Raw genomic sequence first — 22,979 nt, forward strand, 5'->3', positions numbered from 1 at the left:
TCAGACCTGTTCATTAACAAAAAAATAAACAAAGAACAAGAGGTCACCCTCTGAGACTGGAAGAGTGCAGGTTTCATAGATGACAAAGGAAGGGATTCTTTACAGTGAGGACAATAAAGGTATGGAATTCACTTCATACATTAGATACCTTCAAAAGGGGCTTCAATATTTTCTTAGAAAGGCATGACATACAGGGATATAAATAGAATAACATTAATATTTTAGAGCTTGATCCAAGGAGAAATCTGATTGCCTCTTGGAGTCAAGAAGGAATTTTTTCCCCCTGATGGCAGAATTCGAAGTAGCTTAATTAGGGGGGTTTTTTTTGCCTTTTGGATCAAGAATTAGGAAGGTTAGGTAGAAGGGTTGAACTTGATGGACTTTGGTCTTTTTTTCAACCTTATGAACTATATGTAACTATGTAATATAAATAATGGTACTATGTATGAGACATTTGACACAGAAGACCAAATGTTTTTTAATGTGTAATAAAACATTGTACCTTGGTATCACACTTGTCCTGGTACTTCAGTGAGATGCAAATAAACATTCTAGACCGTTATAATGTAAATGGCCAGAGAACCGGTGTTTGATTAATATAGCCCTGAAATGCAGGGTCATTACCCCATCTTTTCATAGCCTGTCTCTCCAGTATAGGAATTCCACTGACATAATTAAGAAGAAACCAAACAAAAAGAGGGGATATAATACTAATGCACTGGAAGCCATGGAGCACGGACGAAGCACTTAGGAATAGTCCGCTCCATTGTAAGATCTCCCCGAGGTAGTTTGGATGCCGACTGTATGCCCAAAGGCCACTCTGAATAAACTTCCCCTACAAAAAAAAACAAAAACATGTCAGGTCTCTGGTGAAAGCATTGCATGATTTAATGCAGTATACAGATTCTCATTTTTTTGTTACATTGCAACCTAACCGATTAATGCTCTGCCATTACTCTTTCCTCCGTTAGAAGATAAATAACTAAATAGTATTATTATAACTCCTGAATAATCACTCTGTCCTAGCCACTGTTTCTTCTATTACTAATGACACCATTCAACTGAGAGGAAATGTTTTAGTTTTTTTTATTATTATTAATTTAAATAACGGTGGCTTCTCTTATACCAGTACCTCTTATGTAAGAGACAGGAAATGTGACAGGTGATCAAAAATGTTAGTAAGACATGGATGAAGTAAAGAGGTGACAGTAATAGTGAGGGAGAAGGACAGAAGGAACTTGGGGCTAGGCTATATCAGTAAAACAAAAATAAAGAAACGAAGTAAAGAAACAAAATAAAAGTAAAACCTAATTCCCGATATAAAACACAATAGAGAGGTATCATACAGAGGTGTATTACTCCACATTGACAGTTTTATCTCTGCCCACAGGTACAAACATTTACAAAGTAAATCAATACTCTTACATGTCCACATATATAAACATCGAGAGATTGCAAAGAAACTGCTTCCTTCCTTTATAAACTTACGGCATTATCAGGGTCACTTTTAAAACTCAATTTCTGTTGGTCAGCCACTGCCTGTGTTACAAACCCGATGGTCCACAAACTCCATCCAAGATAGTCAACCAACCCCAAGGGTTTGTCGCGTTTTTCAAGATTCAACATCAAAGATGGCAGAAGCGTTATAAAGATCCAAATACCTGAGGAAAATAAAAAAAAAATAAAAAATTCCAACATTATAAAATTTATAATTTGTTGTGAACCCACGCAAATTATATTTTTCAAGGACAGTTTTCCTTTGATACCATTGTTAGATGTATAGTCCTAATATTTTTTCATGAAAATGGTCCCCAAACCCGTTCAGTTGACCAAAATACCACAGAATATATTAATATAAGTGTCCTGAATTTGAAAAAATCCCAACACGCATAGGTCTTTTTATGTTAGAGAGTACAAGTCACAAATTTCATTTTGTGACGCCTAAGCCCACCAACATAAAATATCCCCACAAAAGTATATATTTTTTTGGAGAGAAGGCAACCCAGGGTATTTCACTAGAAGCATTTGGACACATCATGTAACCAGTTGGTCACAAATCCTGGCTTTATTTTTTTTACACCAATATTTCCATTTTTTTTTTTTTGCACAGAATAAATGCAACTGCAGTGAAGCCCACCAAAATATATTCAGCTACATAATTTTTGAAATCTACAGAGCTACACGACACTTTCATTTCACTGTGCAACAGCACACAGAATAGGGCAAGGTAGTCTCACAGAAAATAAAGGGTTAAATTATAATACACTTTTTAAAAGTATGCCAGCCTTTTACCGTCTTGTGGCTCGCAACTGTCAAGACCCGTATTGGTTTGGCTGAGGGTGATGGGAGTTGTAATCCACAAAAGCAGGTGCACAAAAAAAGCAAAGGGCTGACATCAGTCCATTTCCATAAAAAAAATGGGTAGCTTACTGCTGGATACCTTTTTTTGTTTGTTTAACCTTTATGGAGGCCGCTGACTGAACTCCAACCAATCAGGATCGCTCATTACATGAATAGATTCCTGCTTTAGTGGAGATAACCATCAATTTATAATGGAAGTCTTGCAGAATGGCTCAAGACTTCTGGCAGTGGGAGGGTTAATGGCTGTTACTGAGGAATGCGATCCAGCCCACCGCTGGATCTCCTTTTTAATTTTTTTTTTATTATAATGTTTATCTTTTACTTTACATCACTCAATACATGAATGGAGCATTGTTTTCATTCTGAACCTGATGCGTCCATTCATGCGATTGTGCAAGAATTCCGTTAAGGAAAGGGTGAATGCCTTAGGTGTGGGGCACACACCGCTATTTTCTTCTTCACATACCATGCCATCATGGTTTTTGGGCCACTTTTTTCATGATGGCATGGGACATCATGAAGGTTTTAAGAGGTTAAAGGAATAAGAATAAAGGAACAGAATATGTTAAAATAGCACAAATTGTATTTGTTTGCTTGATCTAGACCAAGTTTCCTACTTGTAATGTGATGTTACAAGCATCTACTGGCTTTGGTTTACACATGTAAGGCGCAAACGCTACAACTTCAATGCGTGCTTTGTGGAGGTAGCATAGAGAGTATGACAGACACCTTAGTGAGCAAGATAACATTTATATTAAATATATTTCAGTCAAAGGTGTAAAAGAAGTTTAAGAGATCTGACCTAGCAACAACATTTGGCCAATTGGTTTCACATGCTCACAGAAAGGACAGGCGGAGACTTATTTAAATACAAATGGAGTCTAGTGGAGCCCACATCAAAAAGGCAAATGTACAACATGGTGTATTACGTTGTCTGTGAAAGCAGTAGTGCCTGTTTGTAAATAACGTGTGATAGGATCTGCAACCTGAAGTATTTGTTTAGGGTGAGGCTCTTGATCTCTGTAAACATGTCACTGTCCCTATAAGATTTGTGTGTCTCCCCCAATACCTTCTTACTATCTTTATGCAGTTAGTTACATCTCTGTTATATCCTTGTTACTATACATTTACCTTGCATTGTCCAGTAAATAAAAAAGGTTCTGGGGTTATCACGCACCCCATTAAACCGCCTATCATGACCATCTCGAAGGATTCTGAGGAACAAAAATGATCCAAGCCTACAAAAAAGAAAAAAATACAGCCATTGTGTCTTGAAATAATTTATAATTGTCTTATACCGAAAGACTGTTTCGCGTAAATAAACACTTACCTTACAGCCCATATCGTGATCAACCCAGTTTGAATCCTCTGCCGCATATACTTTGTTCCTATCCATCGTAGACTAACATGGGACAGGAGTACGAAAGTTCCACTACCTGTTATTCAAACAAATATTAGCTGATATTTTTGGGGGTAAATATAAAATTTGACACAATAGTAACTAAAGTTGTTTGTCACACTGTTCATTTGACCAGTGTTCATAGAATTTGATGCAGAGTCAGCATAAGCTATCAAGACCTCCGAGGCTCAACTTCGGATCTAGTGGAAGATGGACCATCACATCAGAGTAAAGAGATTTGTTTTTCACACAGAGCTTTAACTATTAAGAAATGTGATATTGTGAATGGAAACGGCCATTTTTCAAACCACTCTTTATGGCACAACCGAGTAAGAAGAAGAAAAAAAAGAAAAAAAAAAAGGATTTATAAAGACACGGAGGCTCCCATTATGCATAACTCTTTTCTTTATTCCCTCAGCAGCAAAGAATATTTTAAAACAAAATACAACAAGGAAAAAAGACCAATCAGCAAAATGCATTAGGTATCCAATAAGGGTTCATTACAGACACCCCTCCTCCTATATAAGTGCCTAGGACCATCAAACTTCCTCTTTTCTTTGCTGCTCCCTCAGATAAGTATACCATTTTGTCTATTGGTATTTGTATTCATTATATGTCTATTGCTTCATTGATTCAGTTATATATTCATCTTACCGTTCTATTGGGAAGGCGGTGGTGCCTTTTCCCCGTTTTTTCTCTCCTCTCCGTCATTGTTTTATTTCTTTCGGCGTATTTACTTGTTTTTCCTTGTATTCGCCGTGTTTCGCGCATGCGCGATTCACGCGCGGCGGCCATTTTTATTTCGTTTCTGACGCCGGGTTTTTTCAGTTTGAGTTCTGCCTTCCCGGAGGTCTTACAGTGCTCGTTTCTGCCCGGTACTACGTCCATTTTGGTGGGTGCTTCCCTCCTTTCTCCCCTGATTTGCTCCTCGGCCATTTGTCTTCGTGCCCTCGCGTTTTTCAGCTTTTGTACTTTGGCGCCAACCCGTTCGGCGGCCATTTTGGTTACTTCTGTGCCGCTCACGTTTGGGTTTTTTCCTCTGCCTGCAGTTTTTCTGTTCAGGTATTTTCGCTGGGGCAATGTTTTCCGATAGGGATTCTTTCCCCTCTGATGCCCCAGGCCCCTCTGGTCAGGTTCATGTTTCTAGGGAGGCTGGGAGTTTGGAAGGGGAAGACCCTCATGGGGATATTATTAACTCTGAGGAGTTCCATTCCCTTTTAGATGCCACCATGACAAAATCTGTTACCCAGGCTTTGCATTCAGTTATGGGAATTATGTCCTCCAACATTTCCCAGTCCATATCATCTGCCATTAGAGCTACTCAATTGCCTGCTTTGACTCCTGTTGCTGATTTGCCTCCACAGGAACCCTCGCGGGTTTCCCGTAAGGCTTCCTCTAAAACTGGTCATGGTAAATTTTTAACCTCCAAAACACATCAGTCGGACAAGGTTCGCCCTGTCTCAGAGGACGTGGTTGCACCACGGAAGAGAGCCCAGCATCGGGCAAAATCGATGCGTAAATGGAAAAAGGCTAAGACCTTACCTGATTCATCCGACTCTGAGTCGGCTTCTGAGGAGGTTTCAGACATATCGGTAGATACCGATCAGAGCGGTTTTTCTGACTATGATTATGCGGCACCTGAGGATTCAGACCAACCTAACCTGGCTTTTCCTCAGACCGGAGCTGCCCTTTTGGATCCCAGGGGTGAACCCATGTTTAATCCGGACGAACTGTCTAATCCCAGGTCGTCAGAGTGGTGCCCCATGCCTCATGTGGCTCAGTATGTGGCCTCTAGGGTTCGCAAACCGTTAGATAAATCGGCCAGGAATAACTTGAGAGCTGAGTGCCCTAGGCCCTCTTTACCTGATGAGGTGTGTAATACCCCCGAGGTGGACCCCAAGATCGCACAATTCCTGAGTAAGACTGGTTGGAAGTCTAAAAAAGGCCTAGAGTTCTCTCCCCGTAATTGCCAGGATAAGATCCTGGATATCTTGGGTCCAACCACGAAACTTTTTGAGGCCATAGAAACCGCTATATCTGACAATGTCCAGGTGGACCTTCTGACACTGCGAGGCTGGGTGCAACGCATTGTCTGCTTAGTCGGCAATGCCAATACGGCGCTGGCCTCTGAACGGGGCAAAGCCATATTGCTAAAAATTGAGCCCAAGTTGGTGAACATGGCCGTGTCTGAGCCTGGCCCACAGGCAAAAGGTTTATTGTTCGGGGATTCTTTCGTTAAGGATTTGGGCAATTATGTCCAGACATTTACCGCTTTGGACAAGGCTCAGTCCAATATGCGAAAAGTCTTTAGAGGAAAGGTTTTTGGAGGGGCCGGTAGACATAGGGGCCGTCTACCAGGCCGCTTCTCCAGAGGTCCGGTCGTCGGATCTCGAGGCTCCGGTTTGTCCAGGTCCCAGTTCCACGAGCATAAGCCTGCGACAACGCCTTTCTTCCCGCAACGTTCCCGTCCATGGCAGAACAGGGGTGCCAGAGGATCCTACCAGGGCAGGCGGCCTTATGGTGAGTACAAATCTGACACCTTTTCTTCCAGATTACCAGGTGGGCAGTCGACTTCGGTTTCATCACGATGCTTGGAGGTCGCTGACCTCAGACCCTTGGGTCCTTCGAACAGTGTTGGGTTACAGGATAGATTTTTCGTGCACCCCGTTTCAAGCTCGGCTTCCCGGGCTCATTCACTTTTCCGGCACGGACGTGACCCTTATCTCTGCGGAGGTCCAAGCTTTGTACACCAAAGGGGCCATAGCTCCCGTTCCTCCCGATACACGGGGGTTCCTAAGCAATCTCTTCTTAGTGGCCAAGAAGGGCGGGGGTGTTCGGCCAGTCATCAACCTTCGTCCCCTGAATGCCTTCATTGTTTACCAGCATTTCAAGATGGAGGGCATCCATTGTTTAAGGGATCTGTTACAGATCGGGGATTGGATGGTCAAGCTGGACCTCCAAGACGCCTACTTGACGGTCCCAATGGCACGGGAGCACCAGGATTTCCTTCAGTTTCGTTGGGATTCTCAGACGTGGAAGTTCACTTGCCTACCGTTCGGCCTCTCGTCCGCTCCGTGGTGTTTCACGAAGCTCCTGAAACCGGTGGTGGGCAAGTTGCGAGAGAAAGGAGTGCGTCTAATCATTTACTTAGACGACTTGCTCATTATGTCTCAAGACGTAAGCTCTCTAAAACTTCACCTGTCTTGGACCACGTCGCTCCTGCAAAACCTAGGATTCTTGATCAATTGGAAGAAGTCGGACCTCGTTCCGTCTCAATCCATGGAATTCCTGGGGTTTGTGATCGATTCCGTCCACGGCTCTATGCATCTCCCGAGCTCGAAGGTGAAGATGATCAAGAAAGAAATCAGGAGAGTGTTGAACCGTCCTGTCATCACTGTTCGCCACCTGGCACGGGTCATAGGGATGTTGTCGGCTTCCATTCAGGCCATTTTTCCCGGACCCCTGCACTATCGGGCGTTGCAGCGCTTGAAGAATCGGTCTCTACGTCAGGGCCTCTCGTACGACCAGGAGATCCCGATCGATTGCGAAGCAGCGGAAGAGCTCTCTTGGTGGCTCCAGCATATAAACGCCTGGAACGGGAGAGCGATTTTCGGCACGACTCCGGATCTGGTCATAGAGTCCGATGCCTGCCTCACGGGATGGGGTGCACGATGCGGTCACTCCTCCACAGGAGGGAAATGGTCGCTATCGGAGAAAAGGCTCCATATAAATTGTTTGGAGCTGTTGGCAAGTTCGTTCGCCATCAGAAGTTTTTTGCAAAATTCGTCCAATTGCTCCGTACTCCTGCGACTGGACAATGTGTCGGCGGTGAGATACATAAATCATCTGGGTGGCACGAGGTCACAGGATCTTTCACATCTGGCGACGGAGTTCTGGCAGTTCTGCCTCGCCCACAATATAGCGGTCCAGGCAGAACACATTCCAGGGTTAGCCAATTCTGTCGCCGATTGGAATTCGAGGCATCTCACGGATTCCGGCGATTGGCGTCTCCTTCACTCCGTGTTCGTCAGGATCTCGGAGGTTTGGGGTCCTTTGGAAGTCGACTTGTTCGCCTCTCGTCTCAACACCCAACTTCCCACCTTTTACAGCTGGCGTCCAGACCCGGATGCTTTGGCGTCCGACGCTTTCCTCCAGGATTGGTCATTTCAGAGGAGTTATGCCTTTCCTCCGTTTTGCCTGGTGGCTCGCACATTGCTCCATCTTCGCAGGTGCAGCACATTGTTAGTCCTCATTACTCCGTTGTGGAACACGCAACCGTGGTTCCCTACGCTGTTGGAGATGCTGGTTGATTTTCCACGGCTTCTTCCGCCCAGCATGGACTTGGTGGTGGATTTGGACGGGACTCCACACCCACTTCTTCTGCAGGGCCAATTGCCTCTGTTGGCTTGGAGAGTTTCCAGGGACCCTGGTTTATCCCAGGAGTTTCGGGATCGACTCTGCGTCTCTTGGCAGGAGCTTGGGCTCCTGGAACAAGACGGGCTTACGATCATGCCTGGAACGCATGGAAACGTTGGCGCTTGGAACAATGTGTGGATCCCGTTTCAGCTTCTGTAACGGTCATTTTACGTTTCCTGACTGAGCTGTATGACGGCGGTCTGGCATACCGCACCATTAATGTTTATCGATCGGCTATTTCGGCTGGTCACGTCGGCATCGGAGGCGTGTCGGTTGGTAAGCAGACGGTCGTATGCCGTCTGTTGAAGGGCATGAGATTGGCCCGTCCTCCCAGGCCCCGTTATTCTGGCCTGTGGGATGTTGATGTGGTTCTTCGTTTTTTACTGCAATGGCCTGATAATACGGTTTTATCCCTTAAACAGTTGTCGGCGAAGTTGGTTATGATTTTTTGTCTGATCTCATGTAAACGAGTCTCTGATGTTCGGGCTCTGGATGTTTCTGCTCGCTCTTTTACACCTGACGGGGTACGATTTAACATTTCTAGACGGACCAAAACGTCTATTACTTCTGTTTTCTATCCTAGTTTTCCTCACCAGCCTCGGCTATGTCCGGTGGCGTGTCTTCAAGTTTATGAAGACAGGACATCTTCATTCAGGGATCCGTCACATCCTGAGTTATTTTTGTCTGTCCGTAGACCCCACTTACCTGTGACTACTTCCACCTTGGCGCGATGGGTCAGGTGGCTGATGGCCTCTGCTGGCATTGATGTCTCCGTTTTCGGCCCTCATTCGGCTAGGGGTGCTATGGCTTCCAAGGCCTCCTTTCAGGGTTGTAGGTTGGAAGATCTCCTTAAGGCTGCAGATTGGTCGAGGGAATCAACGTTCCGAGAATTTTATTTTAAGCCCGTGCAGCATTTTTCTTCTACTGTTATTGCTCAGCTTTAAACTAGCATAATGGGAGCCTCCGTGTCTTTATAAATTGCTAGATTTTACTAAATTATGACGTAAAGTCATGATTTATAAAGACACGGAGGCGAGCATTATTCCCACCCGCGTTTTTTCTACTTTACTACAGGACGTGTATTCCCCCACCCTGGTATTCCTTTACGGTTTTCTTCGCACGTGACGCATATGTGTTTATTATTTATATATTTATTTTATAATTTCTTTTTATTGTATATATACATTGTTATTTCTCTTGGCAAATTCATACATTGTTTATGTGTATTGTATGATATTTTATCTATGCGATTTCCCATTCTCGTGGTATGGTCGATGATTTCTCTTTTGTCCTGATTTGTGTTACTTATTTATCTTCTTTCTTTCAGCCTGAGGTGTTTTTCTGGAGGTCTGTCGTTTGGATGGCGTCCGCTCCGTTTGGTTTTCAGTTCCCAGCTGTTGTCCTTCTGGGCTGTTCTCCCTGGTTGTGATATCTTCGGTTCCAGTTCAAAGAAAAGAGGAAGTTTGATGGTCCTAGGCACTTATATAGGAGGAGGGGTGTCTGTAATGAACCCTTATTGGATACCTAATGCATTTTGCTGATTGGTCTTTTTTCCTTGTTGTATTTTGTTTTAAAATATTCTTTGCTGCTGAGGGAATAAAGAAAAGAGTTATGCATAATGCTCGCCTCCGTGTCTTTATAAATCATGACTTTACGTCATAATTTAGTAAAATCTAGCAATTTTGCTACAAGACAATATTTCAGCGTTCAACACAGTTTTCAGAGCAGGGAAAACAGCTGACATCAGCAGCACAATTAGTACAAACACCGGAATGTGACCCCTGAGACTTGGGTTTGTGATAGGGCTCCATGATTGTTTCTTGTACAAACTCTTCAAGATGTGACCTGACGTTGCAGCAGTTTATTGCTTTCCCTTACCTATCTTAAATCCAATCATATTCTCACCAATTGCTTACCCAGTGAAAACCCTCTACAAAGTCCACATTTCAGACCAGCTCTGGTTGCTTGAAGCAGCTAATCATGAGCAGGAACGTTACCCTACGAAATCAACAGGAGCACTTTCTGCACATGTCCTTAGACCCTCTGGAACTCTCATGCAAGCCAACGTTGGAGCCGCTTGGTGCAGAGAATGCGTGCATAGGTGTGACTGAATGCACCTCATTTACAATGAAAATAACTAGGGTTGGGAAAGAGATCAAATGCAATTTTTTTTATTTTGTAAAGTGCTGCCCTGTGTAGTACGTTGAGCGCATAAACTCAAGATAATACATTTCTCAGTTACAGATAAAGAGCATCACTTATCACATGCCGGACATTTCAAACGGCCAAAGAGGGACACTTGATCCACTCAAACATTACATTCGCAGAGAGCCTGCAGATTCTATAGCACTAATTACCATATTTAACAATAACGTTAAAACATACTGCTAGAAGGAGAAGATAGTCTCGCTCTTTAGAGCTTACAATATATCTAAGCAACTAGAAAGGAGGGACATCATGGATTTGGAAACCAAAGAGGGACTGTCACTCTTAATCAGCGACACCAGGAAGGTATGGTCAGCAAATACAATGTACATACGTTTATTTTTTTAATGGTGGATATTGTCACTCTTGGGATTATATCTTCACATTTACACTATTGACTGGCAACTGTACCTAATAAATAGTAGGCCATTAAACGTGCCACTGTGTCAGTGACTATAGTGATTACAGATAGTATCTGACCCTTCACAATAAAAACTGGGCTCTAACTCTTCTACTGTATACAAGATACTGATTACAGAAAATCTTCTATTTCAATGATACAGGTATTTCGGAAGGACTGTTTAAAGTTCACATTGTTAACCCCCAAGTGTTTGACAAGGAGTTTACAACATCACACACTCGAGATTACCGCCCAGGTGCACTTTATGTAACTCCACGAAGACCCAACCCCAGTTACCAAGTTACAAAACAGCATCTGTCACGTGACGAGACTATGGCTTCCATCAAGGATATGGGCATACAAGTTAACTTAAAATCTAACAAGCACAGTACAATGTGAAATACACTTGGCAACAACCCACAACGCCTGGTACCGCATTACAGCCACTTGAGTTCGTAATTCTCCCAAGTCACGCCAATATTGTCACCCAGTTTGCTAGCTTCTTGCCCTTAGTTAATATGGCAGACATCACGCCTCAGAATAAAAATAAAGGAGCTTTCCGGTCAGTTTAGACTTAGAGCCGAGTTACGTTATCGGTAACGTGTCGTGTCCCCTACCTGCTAGGTCGTAGAATTTCTCGGTTTGAAGCACCGCTGCCACCACCCACAGTAACCACTGAATCCCGAGACTAAGCCCGAGAGCGAGAGACAGCTGCAGCAGCATGGCTGGAAAGATCCCACCAATGAGAAGCCACACTTCCACTGGCCAATCACAAATTAGCAAAGTCCTCCCCTCATAAGGAGGCTGTGTTCGAACACGAGAAGGTCTGTTCGCAAATTGCATAAATAGGTGGAATAAGTTATGGAAGTGATCACATACAAAGACATGGTATACTCAGATGTATTATTCTCTTTCCTTCTGCCCTGCCAGTGCCCTCAATACACCTCACAACGTATGCCCCTGTTGATCTGTCAGTACCCACAACACACCTCACAACTTATGCCCCTGCTGATCTGTCAGCGCTCTCAATATACCTTACAATGTGTGTCCATGTTGATCTGTCAGTACCCCCAATACACCTCACAACTTATGCCTTTGTTGGTCTGTCAGTGCCCTCAATACACCTCATAACTTATGCCCCTGCTGATCTTTTAGTACCCCCAATGTACCTCTCAATTTTTGTCCCTGCTGATCTGTTGGTGTTCCCAATACACCTCACTACTTATGCACCTACTGATCTGTGATTACCCCCAATATACCTCACAACTTATGTCCCTACTGATCTGCCAGTGCCCCCAATACACCTCACAACTTATGCACTTACTGATCTGTCAGTACCCCAATATACCTCACAACTTTTGTCCCTGCTGATCTGTCAGTGCCACAATACACCTCACAACTTATGCCCCTGCTGCTAGCTGTCTCAGTGAGGAACTACCAACATGAATAAGAGAAGGGGATTTGTCCCAGCCCTATACCCTGGGGTCTGAACACAAAATGGTGATTGTATGTACTGTATGTAATGTATATTGAGCCACACATGTATAGCTGTTGCTTGGTGACCTAAATTGATGCCGTTCAACTAAAACCCAAGAAGGGACCAGTGGTGAGTATGTGAGCCTAAGATTAAGAGTCTCTTGACGTGAAACATGTAAGGTGATTTCCCCTTTTGTGATGTCTTGAGATTAAAGGGCGCAATTTATTTACGGCTGCATCATCCATTTATTTCTACTGCCAGTGGGCTTTCTGGTTATTGCGAGAAGCACTGCATTCTGTCTATACATTTTGTGGTGTCCCAGGCAGGACTGGTCTCAATGCCAGGCGAGTCAGGCAACCGCTTGGGATACTTGTACTGTGGGATCCTCATACATGTCTTATGTAGTTTTGAGGTTGCAAAGTTATTATTAATTTAGCTTGTTAGAAACTGATCAATCACAAGCTATAAATAACATTAATGAGTGGCAATAAAACTATTTTTTTTAACTCTCAGGGGCAGCTCAATATAAGGGGCACCTTGTACAACACTGTTAAAGGAGCCCCTACAGAAGATAGATACATTTAGTCACATTATATGGACTTGTTTATAAATTTGAAGCTTTGACCAGGCTTTGAGTTTAGCACCCCTTTTGTCTCTGTATATGCAAACAAAGAAGGCACATTCTTAGAATTTGACGGCAGATAAAAAACATTCAGCCCATCTAGTCTGCCTGTTTCCTGCTGTAAAGACTCAAACCTTTATTACGGCTTGGCCTTGTCTTAGATTCAGGACAGCCAGATGTCTATTCCACACATGTTTAATCTTCCTTACTGTATCAGCCCTTGCCATTTGTCCTAGTTTTTTCTTATAGCTATCACCCTCTAAGTAAAGTAAAACTTTGTTATGTTACATCTAAGCCTCTGACACGCTAGCTTTAGATTATGGTCTCTTGTTTTAACAAGAGCTGTCCTTTTATATATTTAAATGTTTCTATGTTACTTCCACTATCACTGTGAGTGTTTAATAGGTGTGTTATTGTCCTATTGCATCATCCAATCCTGCCATCCTGCAATTATCCTATAAGATACCTTGATAAACTTGGGAATTTATTGTCCCCTCGATGGTGGCATGCTGTCCAGACCCCAAAGCAGCAAGGCAGCCGCATATCATATTTGTCACGTATGCTAGCACCAAAAGGCACTCACCACAGGAGATCTTCAGAACAGGAACCTCCAGGTAACTCAGGATGATCCCAACCGTGAAGAAGCCGCAGTGATAGCAGAGAAAGGTAGATACTGAGCTGAAGCAGCGAGGTGCAGCAAGCAGCAGATGATAGGAACAGCCAGGGGTCTGGTACACGATGCAGGTAGTCAGACGAGCCAAGGATCAGGTACACGATGCAGGTAGTCAGACGAGCCAGGGGTCAGGTACACTAAGCGGGTAGTCAGACGAACCAGGAATCAGGTACACAAAGCGGGTAGTCAGACGAGCCAGGGATCAGGTACACGAAGCGGGTAGTCAAACGAGCCAGGGGTCAGGTACACTAAGCGGGTAGTCAGACGAGCCAGGAATCAGGTACACAAAGCGGGTAGTCAGACGAGCCAAGGATCAGGTACACGAAGCGGGTAGTCAAACGAGCCAGGGGTCAGGTACACTAAGCGGGTAGTCAGACGAGCCAGGAATCAGGTACACAAAGCGGGTAGTCAGACGAGCCAAGGATCAGGTACACGAAGCGGGTAGTCAAACGAGCCAGGGGTCAGGTACACTAAGCGGGTAGTCGGACGAGCCAGGGGTCGGTAACAAGAGTCTCAGGCAGAGGTACAAAATCAGCAGGCAAGAGGGTAGTCAGGAAAGCCAATGGTCGACCAAAAAGTAGCAGAATAAACTTAAACGCAGACTCAGGGAATAGACCACAACAGGGTGACTGTGAGGAGTACTGCAGGGTTTTTAAAACTGGCGCCACCTAAAGCCACGCCCCCAACAGTGCGTCAGGGGCGTGCCCTAAGACGTCCCTCTGACTCACGGCTCCAGCCGTTAGAATTAACTGCGCCCCCAGTGGAGACCGGCGAACCGGTAAGTAAACCTCTCTGGGGATTTCTAAGGCAGCGAGCAGATTTTATTCTGATCGCTGCCGAATCCCCAGACCTGTCATCCTGCTTCCTGCACCGGCGATCGTGTTGCCGATTGTCAGTGCAGGGAGAATGGGGACTCCGAGCCCCACGGACATTATGTGTGGACCCCCGCCCGCCGGAGATGGAGCCCGAGCTCTCTTGCTCGGGTCTCCGTGACCCGCGAGCGGATCGGCGCACACGAGATCCCGGGACCGCGACCGGACCCGGGACCGCGACAATATTGTTCCCTCCGCCATACCTTTTTATTTGTGTTTCCCCACACAATTCAACATTAGTTTCATTAGTCCGCAAAACATTTTCCCAGTAGGGTTGTGGAGTGTCTGCTCTTTGGCAAACTTCAGACAAACAGCGATGTCAAATTAGAAGCGGCTTCCTCCATCACGTGATGTCTTGCCATGAACTCCATGCCTCTCCAATGTTTTGCATATGGTAGACTCATGAACAGAGATGTGAACCAGGTCCAATCATTTCTTCAAACTTTTAGCTGTTACTCTAGGGTTCTTTTTTTACCTCAGTTAGCATTCTGTGTTGTGTCCTTGGAGTCTTGTTTGGGCGCCCACTTCTAGCGAGGGTAGCCACAGTACTAAGTTATCTCCATTTATAAACAATTTGTCTTACTGTGAGCTGATGAATATGTAAACTCTTTAAGATTAGTCTGTAACCCTTTCCAGCTTTATGCAAATCAACAATTCATGATTGGAGATCCTCTGAGATTTCTTTTTTGTGAGACATGATTCACATGAGCAGATGCTTGTTTTTTAATGTCAAAGTAGCTCTAAAACACACCTCCAATCCCATTTCATTAATAGGACTCCAGGTCTGCCAACTCCTAAATTCATTACTCTAGGGGTTCAAATACTTTTTCCAACCCACACTGTGAATATTTGAATGTTGTATACAATATGGAAAAGAACAATACAATAATGTGTGTGTTTGCTCATTACTGTAACTTACTGTATATGAAGATCATATCATATTTTAAGACAATGTATGCTGCTAATTCCAATCGTATTCATTTTATGGTATATGGTTATTATCTCCATGTGTCCAAGTGTACGTTAGTACCAATTCAGGTTCAGAAGCTAATGCATTTGGTAGGACTGCTTAATAAATAAAAAGTGAATCTTGGGTACTTGGAGAAAAGACTCATTTGCTAATGGCACTTGATTGGAAAACGGTTGCACAAGATGTCTCAAACCATATTATTCGGTATAATCAAAGCATTTTGATTCTAGCCTGTCACTGTTTTCATTGCAACAGATGTAGCCCATGTCCGGTACATCCTTTGAAGCATTTAGAGAACCCTGAATTTTACCTTGAGGGAAAAATATTCTATTCTCTCTGCCACAAGGAAAACATTATTAGTTTCGACTGATGCCGTTAGTGCAGTGAGATGATGAATTCAAACCTTTCTGGATTTTAACAAGAAAGAATATAGCATAGAATTTAGGTTTTTTTACATGCTATTCAACTTAACCCCTTGATGACAATTGCCGGTCCGGGCACGTCACGGAAATTCATGTCGATAACGACAAATGACGTGCCAGGACCGGCACGTCATTAAACGGGTGCAGAAAGCGATCTATTTTCGCTTTCTGCACCGAAACGGCGTTGCTGTAATGCCTCGACCTCGAGGCATTCAGCAACGCCATTATCGGCACAAAGGGGCCATCTGTGGCCCCTCCCCGGGGCGTCATACTTTGTATGGCGGCGGACGCCCGTTTTAAAAGCGTTTAGGAGGCGATCAACAATCGCCTCCTAAACTTAAATGGTGTCGCTGGAATGCCTCGATCAGGAGGCATCCAGCGACACCAAACACTTACCTTTGGATGGGCTGTGACCGCGACGGAGAGCGGTCACAGCCGCAGCTGCCGGTGATCTTCGCCATCTGCAAGATGGCGGCGGTCCGGGAAAATTCAATAAAGAAACAATAAAGTCTAAAAAGTTCGCTAGACGGTCTCCAGACCCTCTAGAGAACTCTGGCTCCACTTGGAGGTTGAATATAGGTACTGCATTCAACCATGCAAGTCAATGGAGCTCAGCTTTCTAATCACAGTGTGATTAGAAAAAATAAATTAAAAATAAAATAAAATTAATAATAATTAGAAAAAAAATAGTAAAAAACCAGTAAAATGTAAAAATAATTTCCCACTGATGTCACTATCAGGGGAACCTTCAAGTTGAAAAAAAATGTTAAAAAAATTAAAAAAAGGCAAAAAAAATATATATATATAAAAAATATATTTTTGTGAGCAAGTCCTAAAATTAGCATATTAGCTTAAAACAATTCTCGCATGGAAAGAGTTAAAATACTGGCATATTAAATGCCCATGGGGTGTCTACTTTTAAAAAATTTATGATTTGATGGGGTAAATTGAATTGGCCGGGTTCAACAAGGTCCCAATTAACACGGGGGGAAGGATGGCCACATATCTAATTTCCAATTAGAAAAATGCACACGTACCAAATGTGGCCTTTTAGTTCCCCCCAAAAATGACAAACCCATGCATGTGGGGTATCACTGTACTCAGGAGATGTTGCTGAACACATATTGGGGTGTCGTGTGACAGCGGCATATACCAGGAGCTGTAAATTCATACATAAAGTAGGTGTGTGGGGTAAAATGTGTGCATGCAAAGAGTTAAAATACCAGCATTTAAAATACCCTGGGGTGTCTAGTTTTCAAAAATATATGGTTTGTTGGGCACACTGAAATGGCCCGGCTCAAAGATGTACCAAATAGGGCACGGGCAGTGGATCCCCAAATGCCAAAGTTCAACATTGAAAAATGTGCATGCCCCAAATGTGGCTCTTTTGCCCCCTAACAGCCAGGCAAAATCATTCATGTGAGGTATCGCTGTACTCAGGAGATGTTGCTAAACACATATTGGGGTGTTTTTTGATAGTGACATATACCAGAACCTGTTTATTTATACCTAAAGTAAAATGTGTGTGAAAAAACAAATGCAAAAAAATTACTACCATAAAGTTTGACAAAGGCTGATGGTAGAATAAGTGCTTGGAAAGGGTTGAAATACCAGCATTTGGAATACCCTGGGCTGTCTAGTTTTCAAAAATATATGACTTGATGGGGTAAATTGCATTGGCCAGCTTCAAAGATACCCGAAATGGCACATGGGGGGAAGAATTACCAGATTTGGAAAAAATGGCTTTGAACTAGCAAAATGGTACCTGTACTTATTGCTCCATAACGTGCAGAAAAAAGCAAAAAAACATAAAAACATTGGGTATTTCTAAACTCAGGACAAATAGTAGAATCTATTTAGCAGGTTTTTTTTTTTACCTTTTATAGATGAGTAAAAGATTTTTCAACTAAAAGTTAGAAACAGTCATTTTTTTTCTAAATTTTTCACCATATTTTATACTTTTTTTAATAGTAAATAATATGATACAATCAAAACAATGTCATCTAAAGAAAGCCCTTCTTGTCCTGAAAAAAACAATATCTAATGTGTGTGGGTTCAGTAAACGGGAAAGAAGAAAATTACAGCTAAACGAGCAGCGCAGAAATGTTAAAACGGCCATTGTCACGAAGGGTACAAAAAGTAAAATCAGCCTTTGTCACGAAGGGGTTAAACACGTACCTCCTTGAAACAATAGAATATTTACGCTTGATGCCATATATATTATTTTATTCATAATTGCAACTCAATTTGGAATCATTCAAATTTTGATTAGTACAGAATAAACAATCAATTTTGCATCATTTTGTTCTAAAGTATGTACAAGAAATTGTGTCTCATAAAACAGGAAAGTGTGCTATATTATTGCTCATAAATGAAGGCTTTCTTCTACAAAGATCCTCAAGCAATGTTATTACTCAAGCAGAGTTATTGACTGAAACTTTCCATTGTGTGCATTACAATAATGTTTTAACAAAGACCATGCTTCAAGTTAAATGCATCATAATAAATCTCCATTCCGTGGAATGTGTGAAAACAATAATTAGATATGATTGATTTCTAAAACATGTTATTATGCTTCCAGAAGTGGCTACAGAAAAATACACTCAATCAGTATAGGAAACACCTGGTAACGGGGAGATGGTGTAAGGTCGAAAGATATCCTTGCTAATGTTAATATGTACAATGTTTTAACCCTATAATATGTTTTAGGCCTTCCCTTCCTCTCATAAACCCTTAACTTAGATAAACCCTATTAGTCTCCAAGAGGCTGATTCTGGCAATATTTGGTGCAGGGAGATGGTGACTATAATCATTGCTTGGATAACCTTTGAATAATTAAATAAAACATCCCTGATAACACCCACTAATCATGTTGGGTTGCCTTACTGGCTTGCCAGTAATTCAAAACACTCTGTATTGGTGGGAGATCAATTTGCTTAATTTCCTACACTCTTGCTTATAATAACATTTTATTTCTATGTGTTATTTCTACTAAGTATCTACTTGTTTGCCACAATCTGAAAAAACAATCACAATAATAAACATTTCAAAAGATTATTATAGGAACTAGGGAATCTTATATCGAAGAAAAAATGTAATCACTGCTTAGTGAATCGCCCTCTTGAGTCCTTAGCTTGGGAATCATAGCATAACTGCTCTTTAACAAGACACAGAGAAAGAATACTACTTTAAATACATTAACAGAATGAGACACAATTTGCCTGCCTTAAGTACCCATATGTCACTTGCTATATGAACGTGACACTTTTTTCATATATAAATATATATAAATTGCTAAAATGGTGCTGATGATGATGGGTAGGTTACCGAATGTAACATTGGCCTTTTTATGTTAAACTGAATCTGGCTTGTTTCATTTTCTCAGAGTTAAAACTGCAGGGAGTCTCTAAATGGACACTTAGAATTGAAAGTCAGTCGAGAAACAATTTCCTTTTCTTTCCTATTTCCCACTAGTTTAAAAACAGCGTGCTAAGTTACTTACTGGAACTTAACACAAATCAGAATACATAATTTCAACAAGGTAACGAGCTAACTACTTGCCCCCAATTTCGTACACGGTTACATCAAACTGTTTTATAATCTCTTTTAACAGCATACAAATAAAAAGAAAGTGTTTAAATCTCACATTTGCATTCCGTATTGTATGTTTTCTTGACAGCTTCCTTAACAGTAGAAGATCCCATGCAGGCCCGGATATTTGTAAGAATTTAATGACACTGCATTCAGAAAGTCTCATATACTTAATTTGTGATACTTAAGCCCATTTTATTACTACGGCAGTTAAAGTGGTAAATAAAAAATCTCCCTATTGTCAGAAGCAAACAGAAATTGAACACATAAGCACTAATGACTGTCAGGCAGAAAAAAGTGCTCCTTGTAAAATCACAAAATCACCGGTTACTTCTTTATTTGTTCTATGATGATAATATAAGATATTAATATAACAGATCTCTGTATTGTGTATTCATATCCCTTGAAGTCACACTGACTTTCACAGCAGATATTACCATTTGACCAATGTAGTCTACTCAGTTTTTACTGTGTGCAATAAGACCTCATACCTTAATTGGTCTTTGGTCTTATCGTGTGTTTGAGATACCCATATGGCCATCGCATGGATATTTTTGCCTCACTGTATTAGGCTAGGTTTCCACTTGGGTTTTTGTCCTGCGTTTTTTTTCTTGATGAAAAACGCCAAGAAAACTGCCACTGCATTTTCCTGCGTTTTGGCGTTTTTTTCTGGAGTTTTTTCTGGCGTTTTAGCCTTTCTGTGGAAATTGCTTTTATTGACCTTAGGCAGTTTTTCCAGCCTTTACAAGTTAGAAGTTTCACCCAGCTAAAAGGGATTAGGATAAATGGCAAGTATCTGCCCCCTCCTGATGTCATTTACTTGGTAGAGTTCTACTTAAACGCCCCTGCGGACCCTTTTGTCTCTTTTCTGTGGTTTGTAAGGCATGCTTTATTCTGAATGTCTGCTCCTCTAGGAAGATTGGCCCCAAATGATGGTGCAAATGGTTTGCTGTTGCTTTTGGCACGCAGGATCCAGTTGGGTATGTTTGTTTGTAATGGCATGTTTGTTCCAAATGGTGTAAAATTCAATATGAACTTTGTTTTGTGTGAAACTGTTTGTTTCCAGCCTATTTCTCGTAGGACACACAGATACTGGGTCCATCCTCTGCATTGTAACTGTGGAAAAAAGCCATAAAAAACGCCAAGGCATAAAACCCACATGGCTTTTTCATGGCGTTTTTTCTCTCCCATAGACTTCTATTGGAGAAAAACGCCAAGATTTCCTTGCAAAAAACGCCAGTGTCAATATGCTGCGATTTTGAAAAACTGCCACAGAGCCCAAAAAAGCAAAAAAACGCCAAAGAGGACTGAAAAAACGCCAAACAAAAAAACGCCAAGTGGATATGGCATTCTGCGATTTCCTATTGAAGAACAGCTAACATCTGGCTGCAGCGTTTTTTCACTAAAAAAACGCCAGGTGGCGCTATTGGCGTTTTTATGGGCGTTTTTAGCAAAAAAAACCCAAGTGGAAACCTCGCCTTATACCTCTCCTGATGGAAGTCTATATCACTTACCAACCAACCTAATTCTTTTTTACATTCCATCCAGGCTCGGACTGGCCATCTGCCACACTGGGAATATGCTCTGTGGACTGTTGGCCGACAGAACCAAGCACTCAGCCAATCTGCACCAGCACTCACGCAGCGCACTTACATCATCAGGCAGCTTTTGGCCCTCTCATCTCCAGTCTGGCCCTGATTGCATCCAATCTTCTGACCCTCTAATTTTATATTATGGTGGTAACCCTTGTGATGGATTTAAATATTTGACTATTTGAACCACCCACCTAAGTTTGCAGATTCAGTTTTGCTGATATTTAATGCTGTTAAATACATATTGTACAGTACTTTCATTTCTTATATTCTAATATTTCACATTTTTTCAGCTGTTTCAGCTCTCTATTTTCCATTCTAGCTACATTATTTAAGTTGTGCTGCACCCACCCTGCTAATTTTTTCCCACTCCTTGTCTCCAAATATTTAAGCATTCCTTGAAAATGCATACCATCATATAGACCATCATGTAGACTCATTACTTTTCCAAAGTAAAATATCAATAAATTATACAAAATGCAGACAATTATTTCCACACTATTCCCCGCTCAATTCCACACTCTCTCAACCTTAGTTTATTTGTTGTTCAGCAATTTTAAACCAATTAAGGATTCTTCAGCACACCTTTCTTCCATGCTTCTTAATATCTGGGTATCATTTGTGGGTTCCCTACATCCCCTACATGAGATTGAGCAATTTAGAGTTAGCAGACATAAAGTATTAGCTATTATATTTGTTATTCACCTCTATGGAATCTGTTGGTTCTATTTTAATAAAATATAATATTTATAAATTTCATATGACTCAAGATAAAAAAACAAAATAAATATTTATGAAGCTCTGACCAAGCTAGGGCCATTGGACCATGTCATCCATTTTGTTTTTCTTTTGTATGTCTTGTTTTTTTGTAATTGTGGCACTGCGTAACATTTGTCTTTTTGTTATTAAAATATTTATAATCCAAGTCCGTCTTTGGGCTCTAGTATTGATATCCACAAACCCAAAGAGAGGATAACACGTTACCAAATTGTTATTAACTACGTTCTAGAGGATATATGTTGTTTGCCCGGGGTGGGTTGATATATATATATATGGAGTATCAAAATAGTGGTGGCAGACTACCTGGGGGGGGATACAGGCAGGATTTGGGGGTTAATTTGGTATAACTTATGCCTTGTTAAGGGGGGAAGTTAGTAAATCCAGAGGCCTTGTGCTATTAACCCCTTCATGCCCACGCCCTCCACACCGTCACGGCTTGGCAAACAGTCCTGACCGTGACAGCGTCAGCATGTGATGTCACTTCCTGCTGCACAGCATCAGAAGAGCTATGTGAGGGAGGAGTTGTATATTTTCAATGTCCTGAACTCGCTGGTTATAGCTGAGGTAAGTGCACTGTATTTTTCTTACAAATAATTCCCAAGGTAAGAACAATATTCTGATTTGCAGTTGTATAGACAATTTAACTTTTACATAAAATGGAATGTTTAATGCATAAGGTTGCTTAATATAAAAGCAATGTGCTTTTTAGATATTTTACTCATGTAACATCCTGAGTAAGCCAGATCAAAAACTTGTTGGTTAGGACCATGCTCCATTAGGGAATGCTCCGTGTTTCGCCCGGAGACTCCGGGTGAAACGCTTCTTCCCCGGGTCTCTGTGTCGCTGCAGGGAAACTCTGGGCTGTGGGAGTGACATTGAGGCATGCCCAACTCCTGCCTATTTCCCCTCCCAACAAATGCGTGTTTGCCGCGACGTCTGCGGGACAGCCTGTAATGTTTCGGGACAGCACATTGACGTCAGCGGGAACTTTTACTTGCATCCCCCATGGGGAAGCTCCGGATAGCCTGAGCAAGAAAGTTCCCAGGTAAGGTAAGGGTTCACAAGAAACATGTCTTTCTATGATATTTTATGTTTTCTTGGGAGTGCTAATGTAGATTGGAGACAATCCTGCAGGGTATATTGTTGAGTGTCCTTTTCTAAGGAAACAGATATGGCTTCCTTTATAGGGAATTCACTGC

General features: G+C 42.2%; 1 protein-coding gene across 1 annotated transcript; it reads right to left on the reverse strand.

The window, feature by feature from the left end:
- Positions 1-559: 559 nt before the first annotated feature.
- On the reverse strand, positions 560-11,504 carry LOC149286521 (uncharacterized). The gene is made up of 5 exons (XM_089493935.1): positions 11,399-11,504; positions 3,692-3,797; positions 3,493-3,599; positions 1,489-1,661; positions 560-835 (listed from the first exon to the last, which is right to left on the reverse strand). The coding sequence occupies exons 1-5, from the start codon at positions 11,502-11,504 to the stop codon at positions 560-562; spliced, it is 768 nt and encodes a 255-aa protein (XP_089350061.1).
- Positions 11,505-22,979: the final 11,475 nt, after the last annotated feature.

This window comes from Sceloporus occidentalis, unplaced genomic scaffold (assembly GCF_023333645.1).
Source record: "Sceloporus occidentalis isolate IW3139 unplaced genomic scaffold, rSceOcc1.0.p SCAF_68, whole genome shotgun sequence".
Lineage (NCBI taxonomy): Eukaryota > Metazoa > Chordata > Lepidosauria > Squamata > Phrynosomatidae > Sceloporus > Sceloporus occidentalis.